At 38.2% G+C, this 20,847-nt stretch overlaps 1 protein-coding gene across 1 annotated transcript in view; it reads left to right on the plus strand.

Annotated features, from left to right (window-relative positions):
• Nucleotides 1-926: 926 nt before the first annotated feature.
• Nucleotides 927-20,847, plus strand: part of LOC121384378 (protein mono-ADP-ribosyltransferase PARP15-like) — a 37,417-nt gene continuing 17,496 nt past the window's right edge. The window contains exon 1 of the mRNA XM_041514750.1: nucleotides 927-1,080. Coding sequence (XP_041370684.1) covers nucleotides 964-1,080 — 117 coding nt within the window. The 5' untranslated portion in view covers nucleotides 927-963. The remainder of the gene's footprint in view (nucleotides 1,081-20,847) is intronic.

A 20,847-nucleotide genomic window follows, 5' to 3' on the forward strand; every position in this document is an offset into this window, starting at 1 on the left:
TTGTTTGTTGTGGAAGAGAAAGTGGAATGCATATGTTGCATACTATAGAATGCCACATGCTTGTAACATTAAACTTTGCCACATTTAAGGAATGCCATTTATTTCATTTTGCGACGTTCTGCCCCCATTTGTTACATTGTCTTTACAGTGGCATAATAATGGTGATTACTTCTATACCTGAACATTTAAAATATTGTTTAAGTTACATGCAATTAACTAAACCATTTTATCATGTTTTTGGATATTCAAATTTCTTTAAAAAAATTAATCTAACAAGTTTTTTAAGGCTATGTATTCTTGCTTTGAATATACATGTCTGCATGTGCAATATACATTTCTGTCCGTTCTAATATTATGACTAGAACTAAAATTCTGTACATCGTTTAATGTTTCTTCCAAATGCCAAATGAAATTAAAAATAATGGGGTAAAAGAAACGTGAAATGAATGCAAATTGTATTTATCAGTACATGTATATTAGTGCTTTATATTTAAATCATATCAAGTCAGAATAAATTTCTGCATACACACACACGTTAATATTATTTCAGTCCATATGTGGTATTTATTGTGTATGAAGTCGAAACAAAGGTTTCCCCCATGTTAATAAAACAATCTTTTCATTTTGTGGAAAGCAGTTATCCCCAAACAGCTCCGATAAGTATTTGTTGGCTATTGTTATATTTTTGAGGTCCTCTACTGTTAGAATAGTTAATAATTAGATAATGACCATATTGGCATATACTAACCATCAGTGCTGCAGTATAAAATTTGTCAATTCCTCTCAATGAGTTTTGTTGCTTAATGATACATAAATTCAGTTAGTGTTTATGAGTTGCTATGGATTTTGTTCATGTGCAATTGGAATGTGAAATAGGGCTATATATAATTATGTAAAACAAATCTTTTTTTCATTTTTTCAGAAGCAGTTTCTGCATTTGAATCGCCCAGCAACTGGGCTGCCATGGGACAGGATGAAGACCCGAAGGTGGTCACACTGCAGACCACAGACCCTGATTACCAGACTGTTTCTAAGACCTTCATCGCTTCAGTTCAACAGCCAAATGCAACAATAATTAAGGTAATGATATCGGCCATTTTCCATATTTGTGAATATTCATGTCTCTTGATAAAATATTCTTTATCTAGGTTTCATCTGTAACATGACATTTTTAATGTTAAAGAGTTTCCATGCCAAACATGGACACACACACACATACACACACAGATATATATATACATGTATATAGTGGGGTTTTTTTTTATATCCATGACGTTTACTATTGACTGATCTGACCTTTGAAACTGCAGAAAATGGCATGTCAATGTACATGTAGTGTCAATATAATACAACTAAATGAATATCTATCAATTTACAGTTTTATTGCAATCACTTTGTCAACTAGGTACATTAGTTTATTACTTTAGGCATTTATAGAAAGAAAAATCACAAATATGCACAAGAGTAATAGTATTAAAAAACAAAATAATTTGCCTGTGCTTGCATAAAGAAAGGAATATTGGAACTGGTGCAACCTTTTTAAGGATGTTTATTACATTATCGGGTTTTCTCCTAATTATCCGCCATTCCTTCAATATATTGAGCCCTATCACCTTGTTGCCCAACATCACCTTGCCACACAAATAAGGAAAAGTCAGCAAAAGCAGACCCATGTGCTATAATATGTCAGGGGTGCACAAATCGGTAGTCTGTATGTCCGTGACAACCACAAATGTGTTGTGGGCTACTATCCATTTTCAAACAGTTGCCTGATTTTACTTTTTATTAGTCGTGTTTAGCCGTATGGTAAATATGGTAAATCTAGGTCACGTGGTTGAGTTCATTTCCACTTCCATTTCCGGTCGGTGAGGAATACATATTGTTTCTCACTTATATACAATCATTATTAATTAAAACTTTCTACGTTTAAATATTTTATTTCAAACATATTCAATGGGGAAATTATTATTTATTTGTGCTATGCCTATTAATGCAATATTAACGCCAACATGACTTTGGGTGACTGGCTATAATATACCGGTACTTACCATTTCACATTTGTGATGCAAAAATATCAGGGTCGTAACCTGATCAAAATCCTAGTGGGTTGGGGGGGGGGACGACTACTTTTTATAAACAATGAATGAAATACTATACAAATTAAACCTGAGATGTGTATGCTATTTTCTGGAGTAAAAAAAGGTGAGATTCTCGGGGGCTACTGACCCCGGAGGGTATGGCCCTGAATAGGCCTATATGTATATACTATAGAGTATCTTAGTCCGATGAATCTTTGGCGGAAAATATATCGGATGAAATTGGTCTTGCTTCAAATTACAGAGAAACATACAATTTATATCATTATTTGATGCATACAAAAAGTAAAACTGCCTCTTTTGTGATATATACCAGTCATGGTGCACTGACTTCAATGAGAAATAACTCAGTGGGACCATCGATGGGGATTGACCTTAGACTGACCGCATATCAGATGTGCTTTACCACTGGGCTACGTCCAGCCCTAGACATCAGCAGCATTTCATTATTAGATTAGTAAACAATACATCCTCTAAAACAATGTTATACAAGACGTAAACTAAATAATATGTACATTTTAGCATATACTATAAGATCATAAAGAACGAGATTAAAAACAAAATCTTTTGACTGAAATGCCAAAATGTAATTGGCGAATACATATTTAGATTGGCGAAAGAAATTGAGGATTGGTGAATTTTTGGGTGAACATAAATAGCAACCCAGGGCTAACCCTGCTAAATCATTATTATATAGTACCACATCCTTGTAATATTTAGATGTAATATAGTTTTTTTTAATACACCAATAAACAATAAAAATTGTATTTTATTGCTAAATAAAAACACATTTGTCTTTGACCAGAACTGACCATGCGCATGAAAAGGGTAATGGTGAATACTGTTGTGGCCACTGACTTTCATTGGATATGTTTCTTTCAATTGCAGTGTAAATTAGCCATGCATGTGTATAAAGCTCTTTGTTACAGTAACTGTTTATTATGTTTTAATAAGAAACAAATTAAGACAACTGATTTCGTTTGTGATATGACTGCTTATATATGGAGGATAATAAACAAGTTACCAGTTATTATCAAATTTATTTCACAGGGGACATAAATTTTATAATAAGTGGTACCGAGTTTGTTATTCTATTTATTACCCCAACTATTTGGGTTGGGTTTTTTTAAAAGCCTTTATTTTCGATATAGCCTACATTGGCTACACATCCATGTACAGTTAGACCTCTTTACAATGACCACGTTCGTCCCTGGGTCACTTTGTCATTATATCGAAATTGTAGTTATATTGATTTATTAATCATGGGCTACTGGATATCAATAGTAGCAAGTGATCATTTATATGCTCCATCCCACAGACAGAATGACACATACCAAGGCATTTAACCCTTATCCTGCCGCCTTCTTTTTGCTAAATATAAAGAATTTTCACCTGTTCTACGTTTCTAGTAATTTTATTAAAATCCATGGACATTTTAACATGAAATTACACCCATATATACCATAATGATCCACCTACATAATGATAGCATTTTGTAGCTGGTTGTTTTATTTTTGTTACCATGGCAACAGCTGCAAATTTCAATATACAATTTTTTCATTAATAATTGAGAAAACATGAGTAAAACACTACTATTTTTCTTTTAATTTAAGTGTATGCTGTGATTTATTAAGCATAGTGATTGATTTAAAGAAAAAATTAAGTAGACTGCCATTTTTTTTCAGAATAATAGGGTGCAATGCACATACTGTCATCAACGCTTTTTTGTAAATTATGAAGATAATGTCCAACTTTAACTATTATACGTTTTTAGTAATATTATTAAAATGAGTTGACATTTCAGCATGAAATTAGACACATATATACTAAGAATATCCACCTACATAACGCTAACATTTTATAATCAGTTATATTATTTATGTTACCATGGCAACAGCTGCAACTTTCAATATACCATTTTTTATTAATAATTATGAAAAATTTAATTTAAAACTAATAGTTTTGCTTTTAATTTAAGTCTATGGTGTGATCTATTAACCATACTACTCGATTTAGAAAAAGAATTAAGTAGACAGCCAATTTTGTTTTTGAATAATAGGGTCAAATGCACATACATGTACTACCATCAACGCATTTTTGTAACTTGTGGACATTGTGTCCAACATTACCTAGACACTAAAAATATGTATACTATCTCTATTACTTTATATATCTTTGTCAAATGACACAAGATTTAAAAAAAGGTATATGCCCTTTCACTTCCTGTCATTTTCAAATGAACATAATTAATTCTGTTACCATGGTAACCAATGCAAAAAGAGGAACCGTTTCCCATATGAAATGTTTTAAATGAATTTATTTGAATACAAATCACTGTATAATGATGTAATAATAAGCTCCCAGCTGTTTACAAGAGAAGGGTGAAAATTGTGAATTCTGTTACCAAGGTAACCAATGCAAAACAAAACAAATTTCTAAAAAAATATCATTTTCAAGGACTGAGAAAAAACAACAATGTATAGTGACATAATTGTACTATGCCTATAGAAAAGATATATGAAGCTTATTAATTCTGTTACCATGGTAACCAGTTCAAAACTATATGTTACCATGGTACCCAGATCGAAACTGTTACCATGGTAACCAATGCAAACTATTGGTTACCATGGTAAGGTATGTAAAACTGGAAACTATTTGCTGTGTGCGTGCAACTTTTGGGTCATAAGGTCAAAAGTAAAGGACACCAGTAATCAATAATTTGAGGGTACTTGAAAACTCCACATCATAACTGCCGCTACTAGGTGGTTATGGGGTTTGGAATCTTTTTAAATTGGACACTGCATTTCATGTACAAACAGGGGACACGACATTAACGAAATTCGCAAAATTTTATATTTGTATGGTATTCCTGGACACGACAATTGGCTTAATTTTCCCCTATGAGTGCCCCACCCTTAGGAGAGGGTAGAATGACCAAATTCACAAGGAAATGGGTCACGGATATGCAATTTCTATATACCTATTGTGAACTCCATCCCCACCTAGGGGACATTCACAAGTTATATACACTGGTCATCTATCTGCCTTTATATATTATTTGAATACTATCCAGGGATAGCATTTCGGGCAAATGAGCTGGCCTAAAACCTTTTCACCATGTATTTCCATCATTTTACTCTGACACAATATTAGTTGTAATCCATGTAAAAAATATGTAGTGATTCATTTGCAACCCTATATAGCTGTTCAGGGCTGTAACTATAATTTAAACAATGAACCAATGAGCATGGAAGGTGCAAGACACCATTTTGCGGTCATTTCAGGGAGGTTACATACTTAAAACATCAGTATCAATAAACTATTTTTCTATTATTTTACACACACACACACACACACACACACACACACACACCCCCAATGCATTCCTCCCACACCAGGGGCAGGATGCAGCGCAGTTGGTTTGGGATTGATTCCCATCGGCGGGCTCACTGGGCTTTTTCTCGTTCCAGCCAGTGCCCCATGACTGGTATATCAAAGGCTGTGGTGTGTACTATCCTTTCTTTGGGATGGTGTATATAAAAGATGCCTTGCTACTAATGGAAAAATGTAGGGGGTTTTCTCTCTAAGACTACTAGTATGTCAAAATTACCAAATGTTTGACATCCAATAGCCGATGATTAATAAATCAGTGTGCTCTAGTGGTGTCGTTAAATAAAAAAATAAAACACACACACACACACATATATATATACACACACACACCATTGCCTCTACCCGTTAGCTGAGACCCTGCTGTTTGGCAGTAAAGCTAATGTGAATAATTGTTGTTATCCAGATTCAGGGATTTTCGTTCAACTCTGGCAGAAATTTGCCTGCATCCCCAACAAAAATGAGAGCCCGTACGCTTAGGCCTATGCCGCTTCATTTTATTATTTTTTTCATTTTGGGCCCTGTGGCTTAGGCCCTTGGAGAGGGAGGTCAGAATGTGTTTATGTGTGGCACAAAATGTAGTTGGAATTGATTAAGAAATTTTTGAGAAGTCAAAAACATGAAACGTTTATGCGTGACGCACTAGTCCGAGCGGACGTAGAAACTGTGCTCCCTACCGCAATAGGTCACTTGAGATATCACACAAGTAAATGTTTAAAACATTATTATCAGAATCATGAATTTATATTTGTACAACTTCTTCTGACATGTTTATTGACGGAGTGAAAGAAGAAGAAATCACTGGCAGTTGGTCCTGCGAAGTATTGTATCTGGGTCGCGTCGATAATATAGGTCAACTACACTTTGAAGTTTTTGCAATTTTTCTTTGATATTTTTATCAACAATATAGGATCGTTTTATGATTTGTGATTATTATATCCTGAATACATGTACAACATTTTATTTGCATTAAATAATTTGTTTAACGATTTATGAGACAAAAACAATGTTTCGGGTCGTTGTCTACACAACAGTGTCTGCCCTGCTAAAGTACGTGGAATTTTTATCTTTTTAATTGTTATTTTAAAAAATTTAGTTATCACCGTATTTTTAAAATAAAAAAACCGTGATTACTTACTCTGAATCTATTGCAAACCATTATACTACTGTAATTTTCACATTTTATATAGGTCCATATAGTTACTGCACGATTTTTTGGGGGTGTTGCGTAACACGAAAAAGGACTGTGTCGATGTTCTAAAAAACGGTCGATAACTGTTGCATGGAAAAACAATTGGACCTCACGGTGAGGGTGTGTATACCCCCGACGCATCCACACCAATTGGTACCGTACAGGCCTGATGTACTAATCATAAGCGTACAGGATCCCGTTTTGTTTTGTAGGGGTGGGAGAGGGAGAAGGGCAGGCTAATTTTTTCCCAAATGAAACGAAAATACCACCAACTAAAAAACTACATTTATTAGTTTTAGTGTTACTGCCAACCAGCTATATATAATATAGGGTTTCAAACGAAGCACTACACAATTTTACATGGATTTAATTACAACTAGTATTGTGGGAGAAATGTTGGAAATACCTAGTACATGATGAAAAGGTTTCAGGCCATCTCAATTTGCCCGAATGTCTCTGTCGTATTCGCCCGAATTTGAGATTTTGGTACTAATAAATTTATCAAAATACAATAGATCCAACAGTGCAACACAACTACAGTTTACCTCATGATGATTAATTTATCTTTATAACATTTGCAGATGTGTGTGCAGGGAATGGGTCGCCCCCCCCCCCCTCCTCCCTCCCCCCCCTCTCCGGTCCCTGCTTGAGCAGATTAAAAAAACAAAAGCAAATTCAATACATATTCCGGCGGAGCATTATAGAAATCCCCAATAAACTTCGCTCTCCAGACACCCCTACCTAAAATCCCAGCACACATGCCTGATTTTTTAAAAATTGTCATCCACCATACAACATTATTACAAAACATTCACTGCTTATATACGCTTATTCATAAAAAGCCATGCACGGGGCCCCCCACCCCCCACCCCACACACACACACACAATCCTTGGATCCGCGACTGGTACAGTATAGTACATGCTATTCAATAATAAAAAAAAACCGGTGGTGCCACATAATTATGTGTGACACCCAACGAGAATGTTTTGTGATTGGTTATTGAAAATAATGTAGGTCACGGTATTCTCTAGTTACGGTATCGTATCTAGGTATTCTCCAGAATACTTCAGCAGATATTCGTAATCTATCATTTGTAATTCATTTGTTTAAAATGAGAACAAATATATATCCACTCCGTAGTGATTAATACCAATGTGAATGTTGAAAAGGAAAAACTGGCAGAAAAACAACACACAACAAAACAACGACGAACACCGAGCACATGTGCTGGTATTCGATCATATAGTCGACGTAACTGTTCAAGTAAACATAGCTAGTTAGAATATCGTCTGCTGTAGTATAAGTAACCACGTTGTAATTATTAATGAAAACAGTTAGCAGCACATGCAAGCAATGTGTACTACTGCTGTCAAATTGTATGGCGGGAAATGTGCTGTCACATGACCTGTTGTTAATAATTAGAAATAGGGAAATGGCGCTTTTCGATGACTGTTTATGCCGTCGGATTACAATTATTTGATTGTGTTTGTACCTTTTTTTTAGGCATTAAAAGTGATACTTGTTCTATTTTAATGCAACTGTCATAATATAGTTCATATATAATAGTATATTATGACAACTTTGTAGAGATAAAAGAAACCGCTAACAAAAAAAACAAGAAACAATAACAAACAATAGCACGCGCCATTTGACGGGTCGTTTTTGTTTTAAAAAAAACATAAGATGTACAATAGCAATTTAGCAAATATTTGGATATGCCATTCTAAGACTATTTATTGACATTTTCTTACTTTGTTTTTGACCAAAATGTCAACAATTAATTTAGAAAACGATTTTTAAATAAAAACAATGCAAAGTGACGTCATTGTGATGAAGCTTGACGTGTATACATGTCAACGGCAGGAAACGGGTTAATATACCAGTCATGGTGCACTGGCTGGAAATAGCTCAATGGTCCCACCGACGGGTATGGATCACTATGACATTCATTAGTGGACCTTTTCTTATATATACTGATTTTTCTGGTGTCTGTCACGATCTGTTGACAAATCCACTAGCCAGAAACCCAGTGCTAGTGCTTTTTAACACAGGGCTAGTGACAAATGTAAACACAGTAGCCCGATCAACTAGTGGGTTTGAAAAATAAACCACGAAAAAAAAACCTGCTATCTCATGATACATTTTGTTCTCCACTGAAGTTTGTCTTTGGTCATTGAATAATATCAACAAATTAATACACATGTACTAGCTGGCAGAATAAAGTTCCTGTGATCCAAATGGATGTAAGCAAAATTGTACCTACTTGAAGTCTGGCCATGACAATTTTAGAAAATTAATGTGTAACCATTCTCTTCTATATTCCAGAAATGTTCTATCAGCTACATGTGTTATTCACACTTTATGCGCCCAGTTTGTTTATGTGTATTTTGGGTCATGTGATCCTGGTTGATGTCGTTTTCCTTATCAATGGACTGCAAAACGATTGTATGGCTTCTCATCACTATATAATATATATATTTATTTCCAACTGTTAGATTGGATTCTCTCACATCCATTTTCCTCAGTTATGTCCTGTTCAGTGTCATCTTGATATATGTCATCCAACATTCAGATGGGATTCTGAAAAACAAATGTAGTCTAGATAGATCTGCTATGTAATTAGCTATTGTTTATTATTAATGTAAACATTTAGTTCTTTCTGTTACAGGGATTTACCGGATGCACAAAACTTGCGTATAGGACGCACTAAAACTTAACTGGACCCGCAAAAATAGAGATACTGCGTCCCGTGGGACGCATAAAATATCTGACATTTTCAGTAACCCTGTCCACTATCAAAGATCGATAATTCTGTGTAACACACTATTTCTTTTCTACCTATAAACTGCATATTCAAATGGGGATTCCCCATATCGAAAACAAAAAGTTTTAATCTCTGGGAACACTGCGTCTTTAACCTTTGCTGCGCTTAATCGTGAAAAGTTGGTAATTTCCGGTAAGAGATCGCGGATTTGCGATCATTCGGAACGTCTCGTCAACAGGCCGAACACAATCGGAAATTCCCGGGCGAATAAAACAAATTGGTTAAATGTTCTGATTTGCATTAACAAACAAGTAGCACGATTCATAAACAACACATGGTATTGTGAGTGTCATTTAGCTTGCAGGAAATGGTTCAAATAATTATACAGATCAAAGTGAAATGTTGATTTTGAAAGAATAAACAATGAATACCGACATTGATTTCCCGAAAGAAAAAACAACAACACAGCTTGTTAAATTTACTTTAATGAAACATATACAGTATACACGTGATTTGTTGTCTGCAGCTCTCTGTCATTTGTGTGGTTTTGGGACCCTTTGTTTTCAGGTTGGGACCCCCAGAAAAGAAAGAGGTGAGTCCAAGGGACCCCCATTTCAGAAAAACAAGGTAAATCCCTGTCTGTTAGTTTTAAAAAGACTACCCTAGAGAATCATAGCCTACCAAGTTTCAGGTGTGGGGAATCAAAACTTCAAGAGAAAACAAAACTAATTTTCAGTTAAATTTTCAAGTTTACTTTTTTACCTGGTATCAGTCAAATCTCAAGGATAAAACAGACTTTGAAATATTCAATGTTGACCTTTAATTTTAAGTATGAAGAAATCAAAAAATAAAATACATGATATATATTTGAATATAAACTATTACGAAAAGATAAAGGGTGTTGGACTGGGAGGGAAATAATGAATTTTTAAAAACAAACAAACATGCATTTGTCTACATGTATTAGTTTGTACATGTCTACTACAATGTACATCATAGAACTGCATGAAACTCCTTTCAAGCTATAGGGGTAAAGCGCTCGATTGATGCACGGTTGACCCATGATCGATCCCTATCGATGGGCCCTTAGGGCTTTTCTTGTTCCAGCCAGTGCACCACGACTGGTATATCGAAGGCTGTGGTATGTGCTATCCTGTCTGTGGGATAGTGCATATAAAAGATCCCTTGCTACTAATGGAAAATTGTAGCAGGTTTCTTCTCGCTTAATTAATGATTAATTAATCATCGGCTATTGGATGTCAAACATTTGGTAATTCTGACTCATATAGTCATCAGAGGAAACCTTCTACAGCTTTTCTAATGCAGCAAGGGGTCTTTTATATGCACTTTACCACAGACAGGAAAGCACATACCACAGTCTTTGTCCAGTTGTGGTGCACTGGTTAGAACGAGAAAAATCCCTGCATGCTTGTCAGTGACCATACATGTGATGTCAGATGCTGTTCAAATGTAAACTGGAAGTTACTTTTTTTATTATTAAAATGTTTAATTCAAGATGCTCACTCAAGAATATGGGCAGACAAGGAAGAATTGAAAAAAAAGAAGAATTCTAATGTTAAGGAAAGTGTAAAAGATATTATCCTGAAATAGATGTTTTAAAAATTACCAACCAACTGTCATGCAGAGATTGCATTTCCTACTAACCTGATAACACATATTAAAGTTAATTTCCAAGTGATCTGGTATAATCAAACATTTTTGAATAATTATGTATAATGGCTTGTGACATTGAACCACCACCTCTTATGCATCAAGTCATGCATCTTAAAACAAGATTATTGTTTGCTAAATACATACCAGTCACAAATATTCCCATAATATGATGACCAGAATGTGCTGACGATTTTTCTGAAGAAAAAAAAAATATATATATATATATATATATAACTCGTGTTTCTTGTGATCAAAGTAAATGTCCATTTCATCCTCATGCAAACCAATCCATCCCCAAAGGTATGTCAATATCCTATCCAAGTATTTTCCTGTGTCAGTTTAAGAGTTTTATAGTTTTTTTCAAAAGAGAAGACAAGCGTTTGGAAAAGAAATTAACTGGCATGGGGCGAAAAGGCTTGATACCACACCCCAGTCAAAGTAATATGAAACAATTTTTATAATGTAAATACAAAATGCAACCAAAGATGTGTTGTACATATTTGGGGGCATCCATACCGACAGTTGGGGTTGAAGTGAACAGAGTAAACAAGTAACACAAAATATAATGGTATAAATATTTTCATTTTATATATATTCTCAGCAAACAATAAGTATGCATCGATCAGCAATTGTTGCACGATTTCGTATGTATGTCATCTTGGTAAGTGCTATCCTGTTGTGGGATGGTGCATAGATAAAAATACATTGCTACTAATTAATTTTTAGCAGGTTCCCTCTCAAAAATTATATGTCAAAAGTACCTGTTTGACATCCAATAGCCAATGATTAATAAATCAATGTGCTCTAGTGGTGTCTTTAAACAAAAGAAACTTACTTTTTGTATAGACAATGAATCCATGACGTTTTGACCCCAGTTTGAACTGTTCGCCCCATGTACCAGTTCGACCCCAACTGTTTGCTTGTTCACCCCCAACTATTTGTCAGTTCGTCCCCAAATCCCAATTATCAGTCAGTGCGGGCACATTTGACATAATCACCAGTTTAATTAATTAATTAATACATATAAATCTTTATGGGGGTGAACTGGTACCTTTGTGGGGGCGAACTGGTTAAGCACGCGAGGGTGATTTGGGGGCGAAACTTCTGGTACCCTAAACAATTGAGGTTTATTGTAGCCCAAACCAAATTTTACTTTCAAATAATTAATTTTGTATGTACCAAAAAAATATGAATGCATGACGTTGCGACCCCAAGCCTGATCACCAGAAAGGATTATGAAATATACACATTATGTTGCTTAAAATTATAAAACAAAATGTTTTATAAGCTTAAAAAAAAGATCAATTAATAACTATCTCTAACCTTACATTAATTCTAACAAATATTTAAAAAAATGGGGGGGGGGGGGGGAATAAGGAAGACTTGCCAAACCACCAATTACCTAAGCCAAAATCATTTTTATTACCTAACATAATATTAGGGTAGGGGGCGAACCCTCTAATAGTTGGGGGTGAACTGACTGGGGGCGAACTGGTTTGGGGACGAAACATGGTACCCCAAAACAATATATATTACTAAGTAAAATGAAAAATGACTGCTACTTGTGATACTTTAAATAAATTAAACCAATTAAAACTAAATTAATTTGTAAACAAAGACTGCTGACCTATCAGAGTACGTGAAACTGGTCATGTGACCTAAATCACCCCAAAAAAGCATTACTATCGTAAATATCTGTACCCATCGGTGAAATAACAAAAAAAAATCTGTAATAAATGCATCAATTTGGCATCTTAAAATATTTATTTTGCATTTAAATGTATTATTTATGATGTCAAAGTGATCTATGTGTAGTATTTAAATTGCCCCCGAAAAATATGCCTTGATCGGCCATTTTGGAAATTTTCTGTGTCATGACCCAATGTTGCATCATGTATAACACGTTACATTCGTTCGATTGTCATCAAACATCACACAATATTAGAACAAATACAGTTAAAGATGTCAACTTATATATTAAAGGTGTCTAGAATAAGTAAGAAAATAGTAAAATCATGTTTACCTTTTTTCCCTTCCAAACGTGACGAAAATAGTAGGACATCCGAAACTTGACCGAAGTTCTTCATTTTCCGCCATAGCCAAGTAAACTGTGATTGTTTCTGCTCAATCAAAATGATCTCAAATCCAATTCATAGTGCAAAATACACAATGTTTTGTCATTATTTATTATTAAATTTATTTTGGCAAACTGCAAATGGCGCGTTTTTTCCTGTTGTTATCTCTAAGCCAATCAAATCCCAGGTATGACTGTTCAGGAACCGACCAATCATATTATCGCTTTTAACCTTTGTTCGTCTTTTAAGACGACACAGACTTATAATAATATTAATTATTATTATTATTATCATAATTATGTACTAATCTAGCGCCTTTAATTGTGGCCTTCTGTCTGTTAAGCATTATAAATGATAACTCTGCATATAATGAAATAAACAATGTAATAACAAAACACAACGTAATTATTATCCAGATTGAATTATAAATAAATATAATTTAAACGTACAGTTTCCTGAGTAAAGATTTCACTAAACATTTTCAAGAGCCAGTGTTATGCATAATTTTATACTGTCTTTATTATATTATAAATGAAAGTAATTACGTTTGCAAATACATTTTAAAACAGACTTACGCTGACCGATCTAGTATGTATGCGACATAACAGGTCCGTACGCAGGGTGGTGTGGTGGTGGTGGTGGTGGTGGGGGGGGGGGGGGGGGTGCGATGAGTGTGTATGGCATCACCATTTTTTTTGTTTTTTAATACCAAAGCTCATATTTTTTCTAGCGAATATAGATAACGTTACCTAAAGGTGTGGGTATTTTTTTTTTTGTTGATGATCCCATCACGAAGAATTTCCAATTGTTTATTAATTTGTAATTTTGTTTTACTCTGTCATACGAGGTCTTTTGGGTGGTCAATGTCTGACACGGCTTCCTCGGGCTCCAACCGGTTGGTTGTGTGTGCCGAGGGGGGTTGTATTAAACAACTGCCCCAGTTTGATCAGCATTTGTTATGTCGGGCATGCCGTTCTTGTTTTGAACGCCAGTGTCATATCTGTGTGAATTGGTCCCCCTCCACGTGGGGGAAGGCTAAGAAGCTGTAAGAGGATGATTAGACGTGTTAATTGTGCCCCATACCGATTTGACGTCGGTCGGCAAGTCTGTGTCCAGTTCAAAGAGCTCGAGGACAAGTGGTAGGCGCAAGGGCGTCTCCTCGACTGTTCGCCATCTTCATGGTGATACCAGTAAACCCGCAGCGCCGTTCCACCTGGGGATTTGCTTTTGCCTCCGTCGGTGGAGGCGGCACCTGTTACGGTTGTAACGGCGGCGTCATTCGGAGGGAGTGCCTTCATGGCAGGAACGACTGTGTCTCTCAGTTCCGACTCCCATCTTATTGATGGGGGCAGGGTTATCGGTCCTTCTGTAGAGGGGTTGATTAGCTCTTGAATGAAGTCCGCTTTGCGGCGCCGTTTGTCTCACCGGACTTCTGGTGGAGGGTTGGTCGTGGCGTCCGTGAGCACTGTTTCGGCCAATGCGCCTTTCGGCGCTACTTCAGTGATCGAGCCATTTGGCGAAATCGTGAAGTCTCACAAGGTTGTCTTGGTCACGGAGCCGGGTGGCGTTGTTTCGGGTGCGACGCCAGTGGGCGTCCCGTCCCTTCTGTTCTTGGGGTGCCTGTACAGCATCATCAACTTTTAGATCATTCATGTGGCTACGTCAACTGGGTTGGCTAATCCACACATGGTTCGTTGGGTTCAGAATTAGGCACAGAATTCGTACGTGTTCCTGACGATCCGGTTCAACCGACACCATCAGTCCGTTGTCTGCTTCGGCAAGGATCAGGGAAACTGCAGCTTTCTTGGGTGCGCCTGTGTCTACACCGATGGTCAATCCTGCCTGTCAGATCGGGGTTGAGGTTCCAAGTGTTATCCCTCAACTGCGTGGGCGGAACCTTTCGTTCAGGGTCCGATGGTTTCGGGTCGCCCTCAGGGGCGGACTCGGGGGTACTATGTTTCTCTTTTTGAGAATTTCATGGCCTGGCTAGGAGAATCACCTCCACCAGTCCTTCCACCAGTCCCTCCACCGCCGGGGTTTCCATCGAGACCGGGGTTGGACCAGTTTGCAGATTCAGCCATTCCGCATCGTCCTGCCCATGCAGTTTTGTTTCCGTTACGGTCAGCGCATGGCACGTCTACTTCTGCGTCGGGATCACTACCTGGCGGGATTGAGAGCAACGGGTGTGGTTAAAACCTACTTTCGTAGTCGCTCAGTAAGGGAAACCTTACTTTTTGGGACCAATTTTAACTTGGTCATGGACCAAGAAGTGGCGAAGTTCATTCCTGCTGCTCAGTCCCGAACTGCTCGTAAGCGCCAGGCGGCGTCTACTTTTAAGCCTCCACCTGTTAAGAAATCAACTTTTCTTGACAATTACCAGATCCCTGTGGTGTCTGATTCGGGCGTGCAGTTGAGTAATGCCCATGGTCCGTCGAAACAGGGATGTTTTTGGGGGAAGCCGTCACGTTTTCGTGGTTCTGTTCGGGGCAAGGCACCCAGGGGTGGGAAGCAGCCTGGAGGAGGGTGCATGGACAATCGACATCTGCTTACGAAGGTTCCGTTAGCAGATCTTCCTGTGGGTGGCAGTTTGCACCATTTTGTTCAAAGTTGGTGCGAATTGCCAGATCTGGACCCATGGGTTTTGTCGGTTGTCCGCAATGGATACAAAATTCCGTTTTCACCACCCCCTCCACTGACGTCCTCCCCCCGGTTACCTGCGATACCATCTTGTCGACAAACGAGTACTTGTGGAGAAGATGGTTGTCGAGTTTCTCGATTAGAAAGCCATCCAGGAGGTAGATTTGGGCACTCCGTGATTTTATTCCCATCTGTTCTTCGCCCAGAAGAAGAATGACGAGTGGCGACCAATTCTAAACCTGAAGCCGCTGAATTCTTACGTCGTTATTCCATCTATGAAGATGGAGACGGTTCAGTCTGTTTGCGCTTTGCTTCAGGTGGGGGAATGGGCGGCGTCCATCGATTTGAAGGACGCTTACCTGCATGTTCCAATCCATCGGGATTTTTGGAAGTACTTGCAGTTCCTCTACAATGGCAGAGCTTACAAGTTCGAGTTCTGCCATTCGGATTGGCCACAAGCCCTCACGTCTTTACTCGGGTAGTAAAAGCAGTGGTGGGGCGTGTACATCTGTTGGGTATACGGATGCACAATTACCTGGACGATTGGTTAATTCCGGCGGCGTCACAATCTTGTGGGCATGGAGTTCGTGATCGACATGATTCTCCGATTAGGGTTTATTCCCAATTGGGTCAAGTCGGAATTAGTGCCAACGGAGGTTTTCACTTATCTTGGGGTGGTTTTCAACCTTGTGGAGGTGTCCGTTCTTCTGACGGATTCGTGACTTCACAATTTCACGACGTTTGTGCAACATCTTCTGGTGGAGCAAAGTGCGTCGGTGTGCACGCTCCATGTGTTGATAGGCCATCTTGAATCGCTGGACAGCGCTGAATGTGCGGTTCAGACAGTTCAAGAGACTACTTCAATGGCATTTGTCCTGAGTGTGGGATGGTCTCAACTGGGATTTGGTGATACCATTGGGGCCTTGGTTCGTTCTCCCGATCCAAGAGTGTCTAGTGGACAAGTGTATGTCCCAGGCCGTTCCTTTACACCCACTTTCTCCAGAGTTGGTCCTGTTTACCGATGCTTCCCTCGAGGGGTTCTGTGCACACCTTTTGGATCAACATCTGTCAGGGGTGTGGACTCCTTCAGAGAGGAGTCATCACATCAACCTGTTGGAGATGGAAGCGGTGCATCACGCTTGTCTCCATTTCAGGACTTATTCGGCATTGTCGAATTTTATTGAAGTCAGACAACACATCGGTTGTTGCGTACCTCAATCGGTGGAGAAGCACCAAATCTCTGTCGTTGAGTCATCAGCTTTGGAGATTCTGGAATGGTGCGGCGATTGGGGAGTGGTGTTATCAGCCAAACACATTCCTTCGTCCATGAACGTCTTAGCGGACGGTTCCCTGGTTCAGACGGAGTGGATGTTGCACCGGACGGTGGCTTATCAAGTTCTTCAGTTGTGGGGGAGTCCTCAACTCAATATGTTTGCCACTCGCCTGAACAGTCAGTTGCCAGTGTTTGTATCGCTGGTACCAGACCCACTGGCACTGGAGTACGATGCGTTGAGCATGGACTGGGCGGGACTGGATTTTTACGCCTTTCCCCCTCCGGTTTTGCTTGGTAAGGTTCTGGCAAAGATCAGACAGCAACCTTGTCGTGTCATGCTCGTAGCCCCGAGTTGGGCAGCTCAAGCCTGGTTTCCTCCGCTCCTGTCACTTTTAGTGCAGGAGCCGGTGCGGTTGCCGTTGATACCCGATCTGCTCAGTCAGAGACTGCGTCGGACAGAGTGGCATCCGAAACCGGAGGTTTTCCGACTTCATGTGTGGCAGTTGTTGGGGTTTCCCTCCGAAACCGAGGCTTTTCTAAACAGGTTTCTGAGCTCGTCTTCTCTTCGAAGTGCCAGTCTATGGAGAGGCGCACTTGGGTTCATTGGGCGACTGAGAGGGATCCCTTGTTGCCTACTGTTAATGACTTAGCTGAGTACTTTCTGGCTCTTGTCCAAGAAAGACAGCTGGAGGTTCAAACAGTGAGAAGTCACCAGTCGTCCATTTTTACTACTCTGAGGCAGTGTGGACGTCAAGATTTCTCAACGAATCTCGTGTTGCATGACTTGCTTAAGTCGTTGCAAAACACGGTTCAGAAGCCTTCCATTTTGCCTAAATGGAATGCTTTTCTGGTTCTGCATGCACTCAAAGGCAAGCCCTACGAGCTTTTGAAATTCGCCAGTCTTCGTCATTTGACATGGAAAACTTTGTTTCTGGTCTCACTAGCGGCTTGCCGTTGTATTAGTGAGGTTCATGCTTTTTTGCATGATTTGGTGGATTACAATACAGATGGGTCAGTTACGTTACGTACTGATCCTGTTTTCGTGGCTAAGAACCAGATGCTAGGGGAAGAATTTCCTCCGGCCATCATTCAGTGTTTATCTCGTACGCTTTCTGTGGACAATTATGATAGACTTCTTTGTCCGGTGCGGGCTTTGAAATTATATTTGGAGCGTACTAGAAATCTCAGGCAAAACACTAAGAGACTGTTTATCTCTTTCACGTGCCAACCGGCAGACATTACGAAGAATGCTTTGTCGAGATGGATTGCTGCAACCATCAAACTGGCATATGAGAAGGCGGGTGATCATGTTCTGCGGAATTTCTCCGTTTGACCTCATGAGATTCGGGCGATTTCTGCTTCCCTTAATTTCCATGATTCTTTGGACATTTTCAAGGTCATGAGTGCGGGGTTTTGGAAAGGTCGACACATGTTTGACCGGTTTTATTTCTGTGATATGGCTGTTGGTCCGGACGGAACTCGGCCGATTCAATAAGTAAATGCAGGGCAGCAAGTCGTTTCAGTGCACAGGTAGGGGGCGACCCTTATTTCGTCCGGTCGCTAGCGGCAGTCTTTCTGGGAGATAGTTCTCCACCTCCTGTTTGGAGAGTGGGGGGTGGATGGTTGACCATCTGGGGCAGTCGAGTGTCTTTTACCATTACTTGGTGTGCGGGTTTCCTCACCATGTTAACTTGGTTTACTTTTAATTGGGGTTGTAGTCCTTCAATTTAAAAGTCACTTTGACATTTTATACCTCGTATGATGTGGGTTGCTTTTTCACTGTATCATTACTTGAGACGAACACTACTGGTTGAATGGGTAAGTCCTCCTTGTTTTCTTATCTCCTCCCTTTAATGTTAAATTCTTGTGCTTTAACGGTGTTATATCACGTCTGTTATAGCATTGTTGTTGTGCTAGTACGGTAAGTTGAATAAGACTATTAGAAAATTTGTTTCTAATTTTCATTATTATTCATACTTACCTAGTACTAGCACAACAACCGTTACCTCCCACCCACCCCGAGGGAGGTCTTTTTTGATTCAGTCATTCCGGACTTTGAATCGATGATGAGGTTATACGGTCTACCCATGCGTGGGTGTAGGTTATACATCTGGCAAGGGGAGATAATTCTGCAGTGGAGGTTATAAGTCAGGGTCGTATAGCATTGTTGTTGTGCTAGTACTAGGTAAGTATGAATAATAATGAAAATTAGAAACAAATTTTCTAAATTTAGACTGAATAATAAAAAGAAGGAAAAGAAATGATAATAGATTTGTAAGAATAAGCCTAAGGTCGACGACAGTGACTTTTCGCACCCTTGTTTTGGCTTCATACACAGTAAATAAAACATATCCAACAAAAGGTACTTTTTATTTTCATCGTTTGAAACTTAAAATTAATATTTTGTCCAGAATTATGAAAAATAACAAAATACCAACCTGTAAACAACGTTATCTCTCCTTCATGTAAAATTCTTTAATCTCATTGGTTGTTTGCCGTTGGACAAATCCCTTATACCCCTGTGGGCGGAGCCAAATTCTCTTATACCCCGTCTGTAATTTTCAATAGTTTCCAGCCACCCCAGTTAATGGTAAAGCAATAATTAGATTATAAATAACACTGATAATCAATCAATACTGCAATAATTTCGTATTGAAGTTAAAAACTCGTTTATCGATGGAAGTATTTTTCGCCACTGGCAAGTGGTTTCATGCGTGTCCGCGTGGTACGACTCCGTTAATAAATTGTTAACAATTATTGTCTGGCGTTATTTTGATTATTTGGCTATATGGTTTAACATGTCGGCAAGATAAATTCGTTGTAGAAGCATCTCTCGGGGTATATGGCTTTTTATGTACCCTCTGTGTGCTCTTTTAAAAGAACACACAGAAAAAAAAGCCATAAAAAGCCATATACCCCTCGTGATGCTTCTACAACTTATATTGTCCGCTTGTTATAGAAATTTGACAGGGGTCAAGGTTAGTAGTAGTCTAGACGAGAAATCACAAAATGTGACCCTAAGGAGCATTTTTGGGTAAAAGTTGGGAACCAAACTTTTCAACATAATTTGGATATGTTGAATCCAAATTTGTCAGTTCCCAAGCTGGATTTTGAGTCCTTCACCTTCAAAATGGCAAAACAAAAATGGCCACCATATGGTTACAAAAGTAAAAGTAAAATAATGTAATATTTTGGCTTATAAATGAGTATATTTATGATATTGGTGGCTATTCCTAAGTAACTTAGGTCAAAAAATTTATATTTGATATTACTTTGATGTTTTATCAATAATTCAGGTACTTTTGCTACATTGGTGGCTATTTTGTGTCATCTAATTAATATTTTATATTTCTGTAATGTTTTAGTTAGTAACATTATGAAAATTCCAAGATGGCCGGCAGATGAAATTTAAAAAAAAGTAACTTTTAGGAGCATTGTTAATTAAAAGTGGGAAATATGGGTTTCTAAGAAAATTTTAACATGCTGATTTAAAAAATAGTGGTTCCCAAGCTGAATTTTAAGTCCTTGACCTACTAAATCTATATCACCAAACAAAATAAAAATGGCAAAACAAAAATGGCCACCATATGTTTACTAAAATAAAATAAATGAGTAAAGTTATGATATTACCTATGGCTATCACAAATGATATTTCATATTTCTGTGATGGTATTTTTACTAAACCCAAAAATGTAACATATAAGGTCTCACTACACCATCATTGAAACCCATGTTAAACTGTCC

This window comes from Gigantopelta aegis, chromosome 10 (assembly GCF_016097555.1).
Source record: "Gigantopelta aegis isolate Gae_Host chromosome 10, Gae_host_genome, whole genome shotgun sequence".
NCBI classification, from domain to species: domain Eukaryota; kingdom Metazoa; phylum Mollusca; class Gastropoda; order Neomphalida; family Peltospiridae; genus Gigantopelta; species Gigantopelta aegis.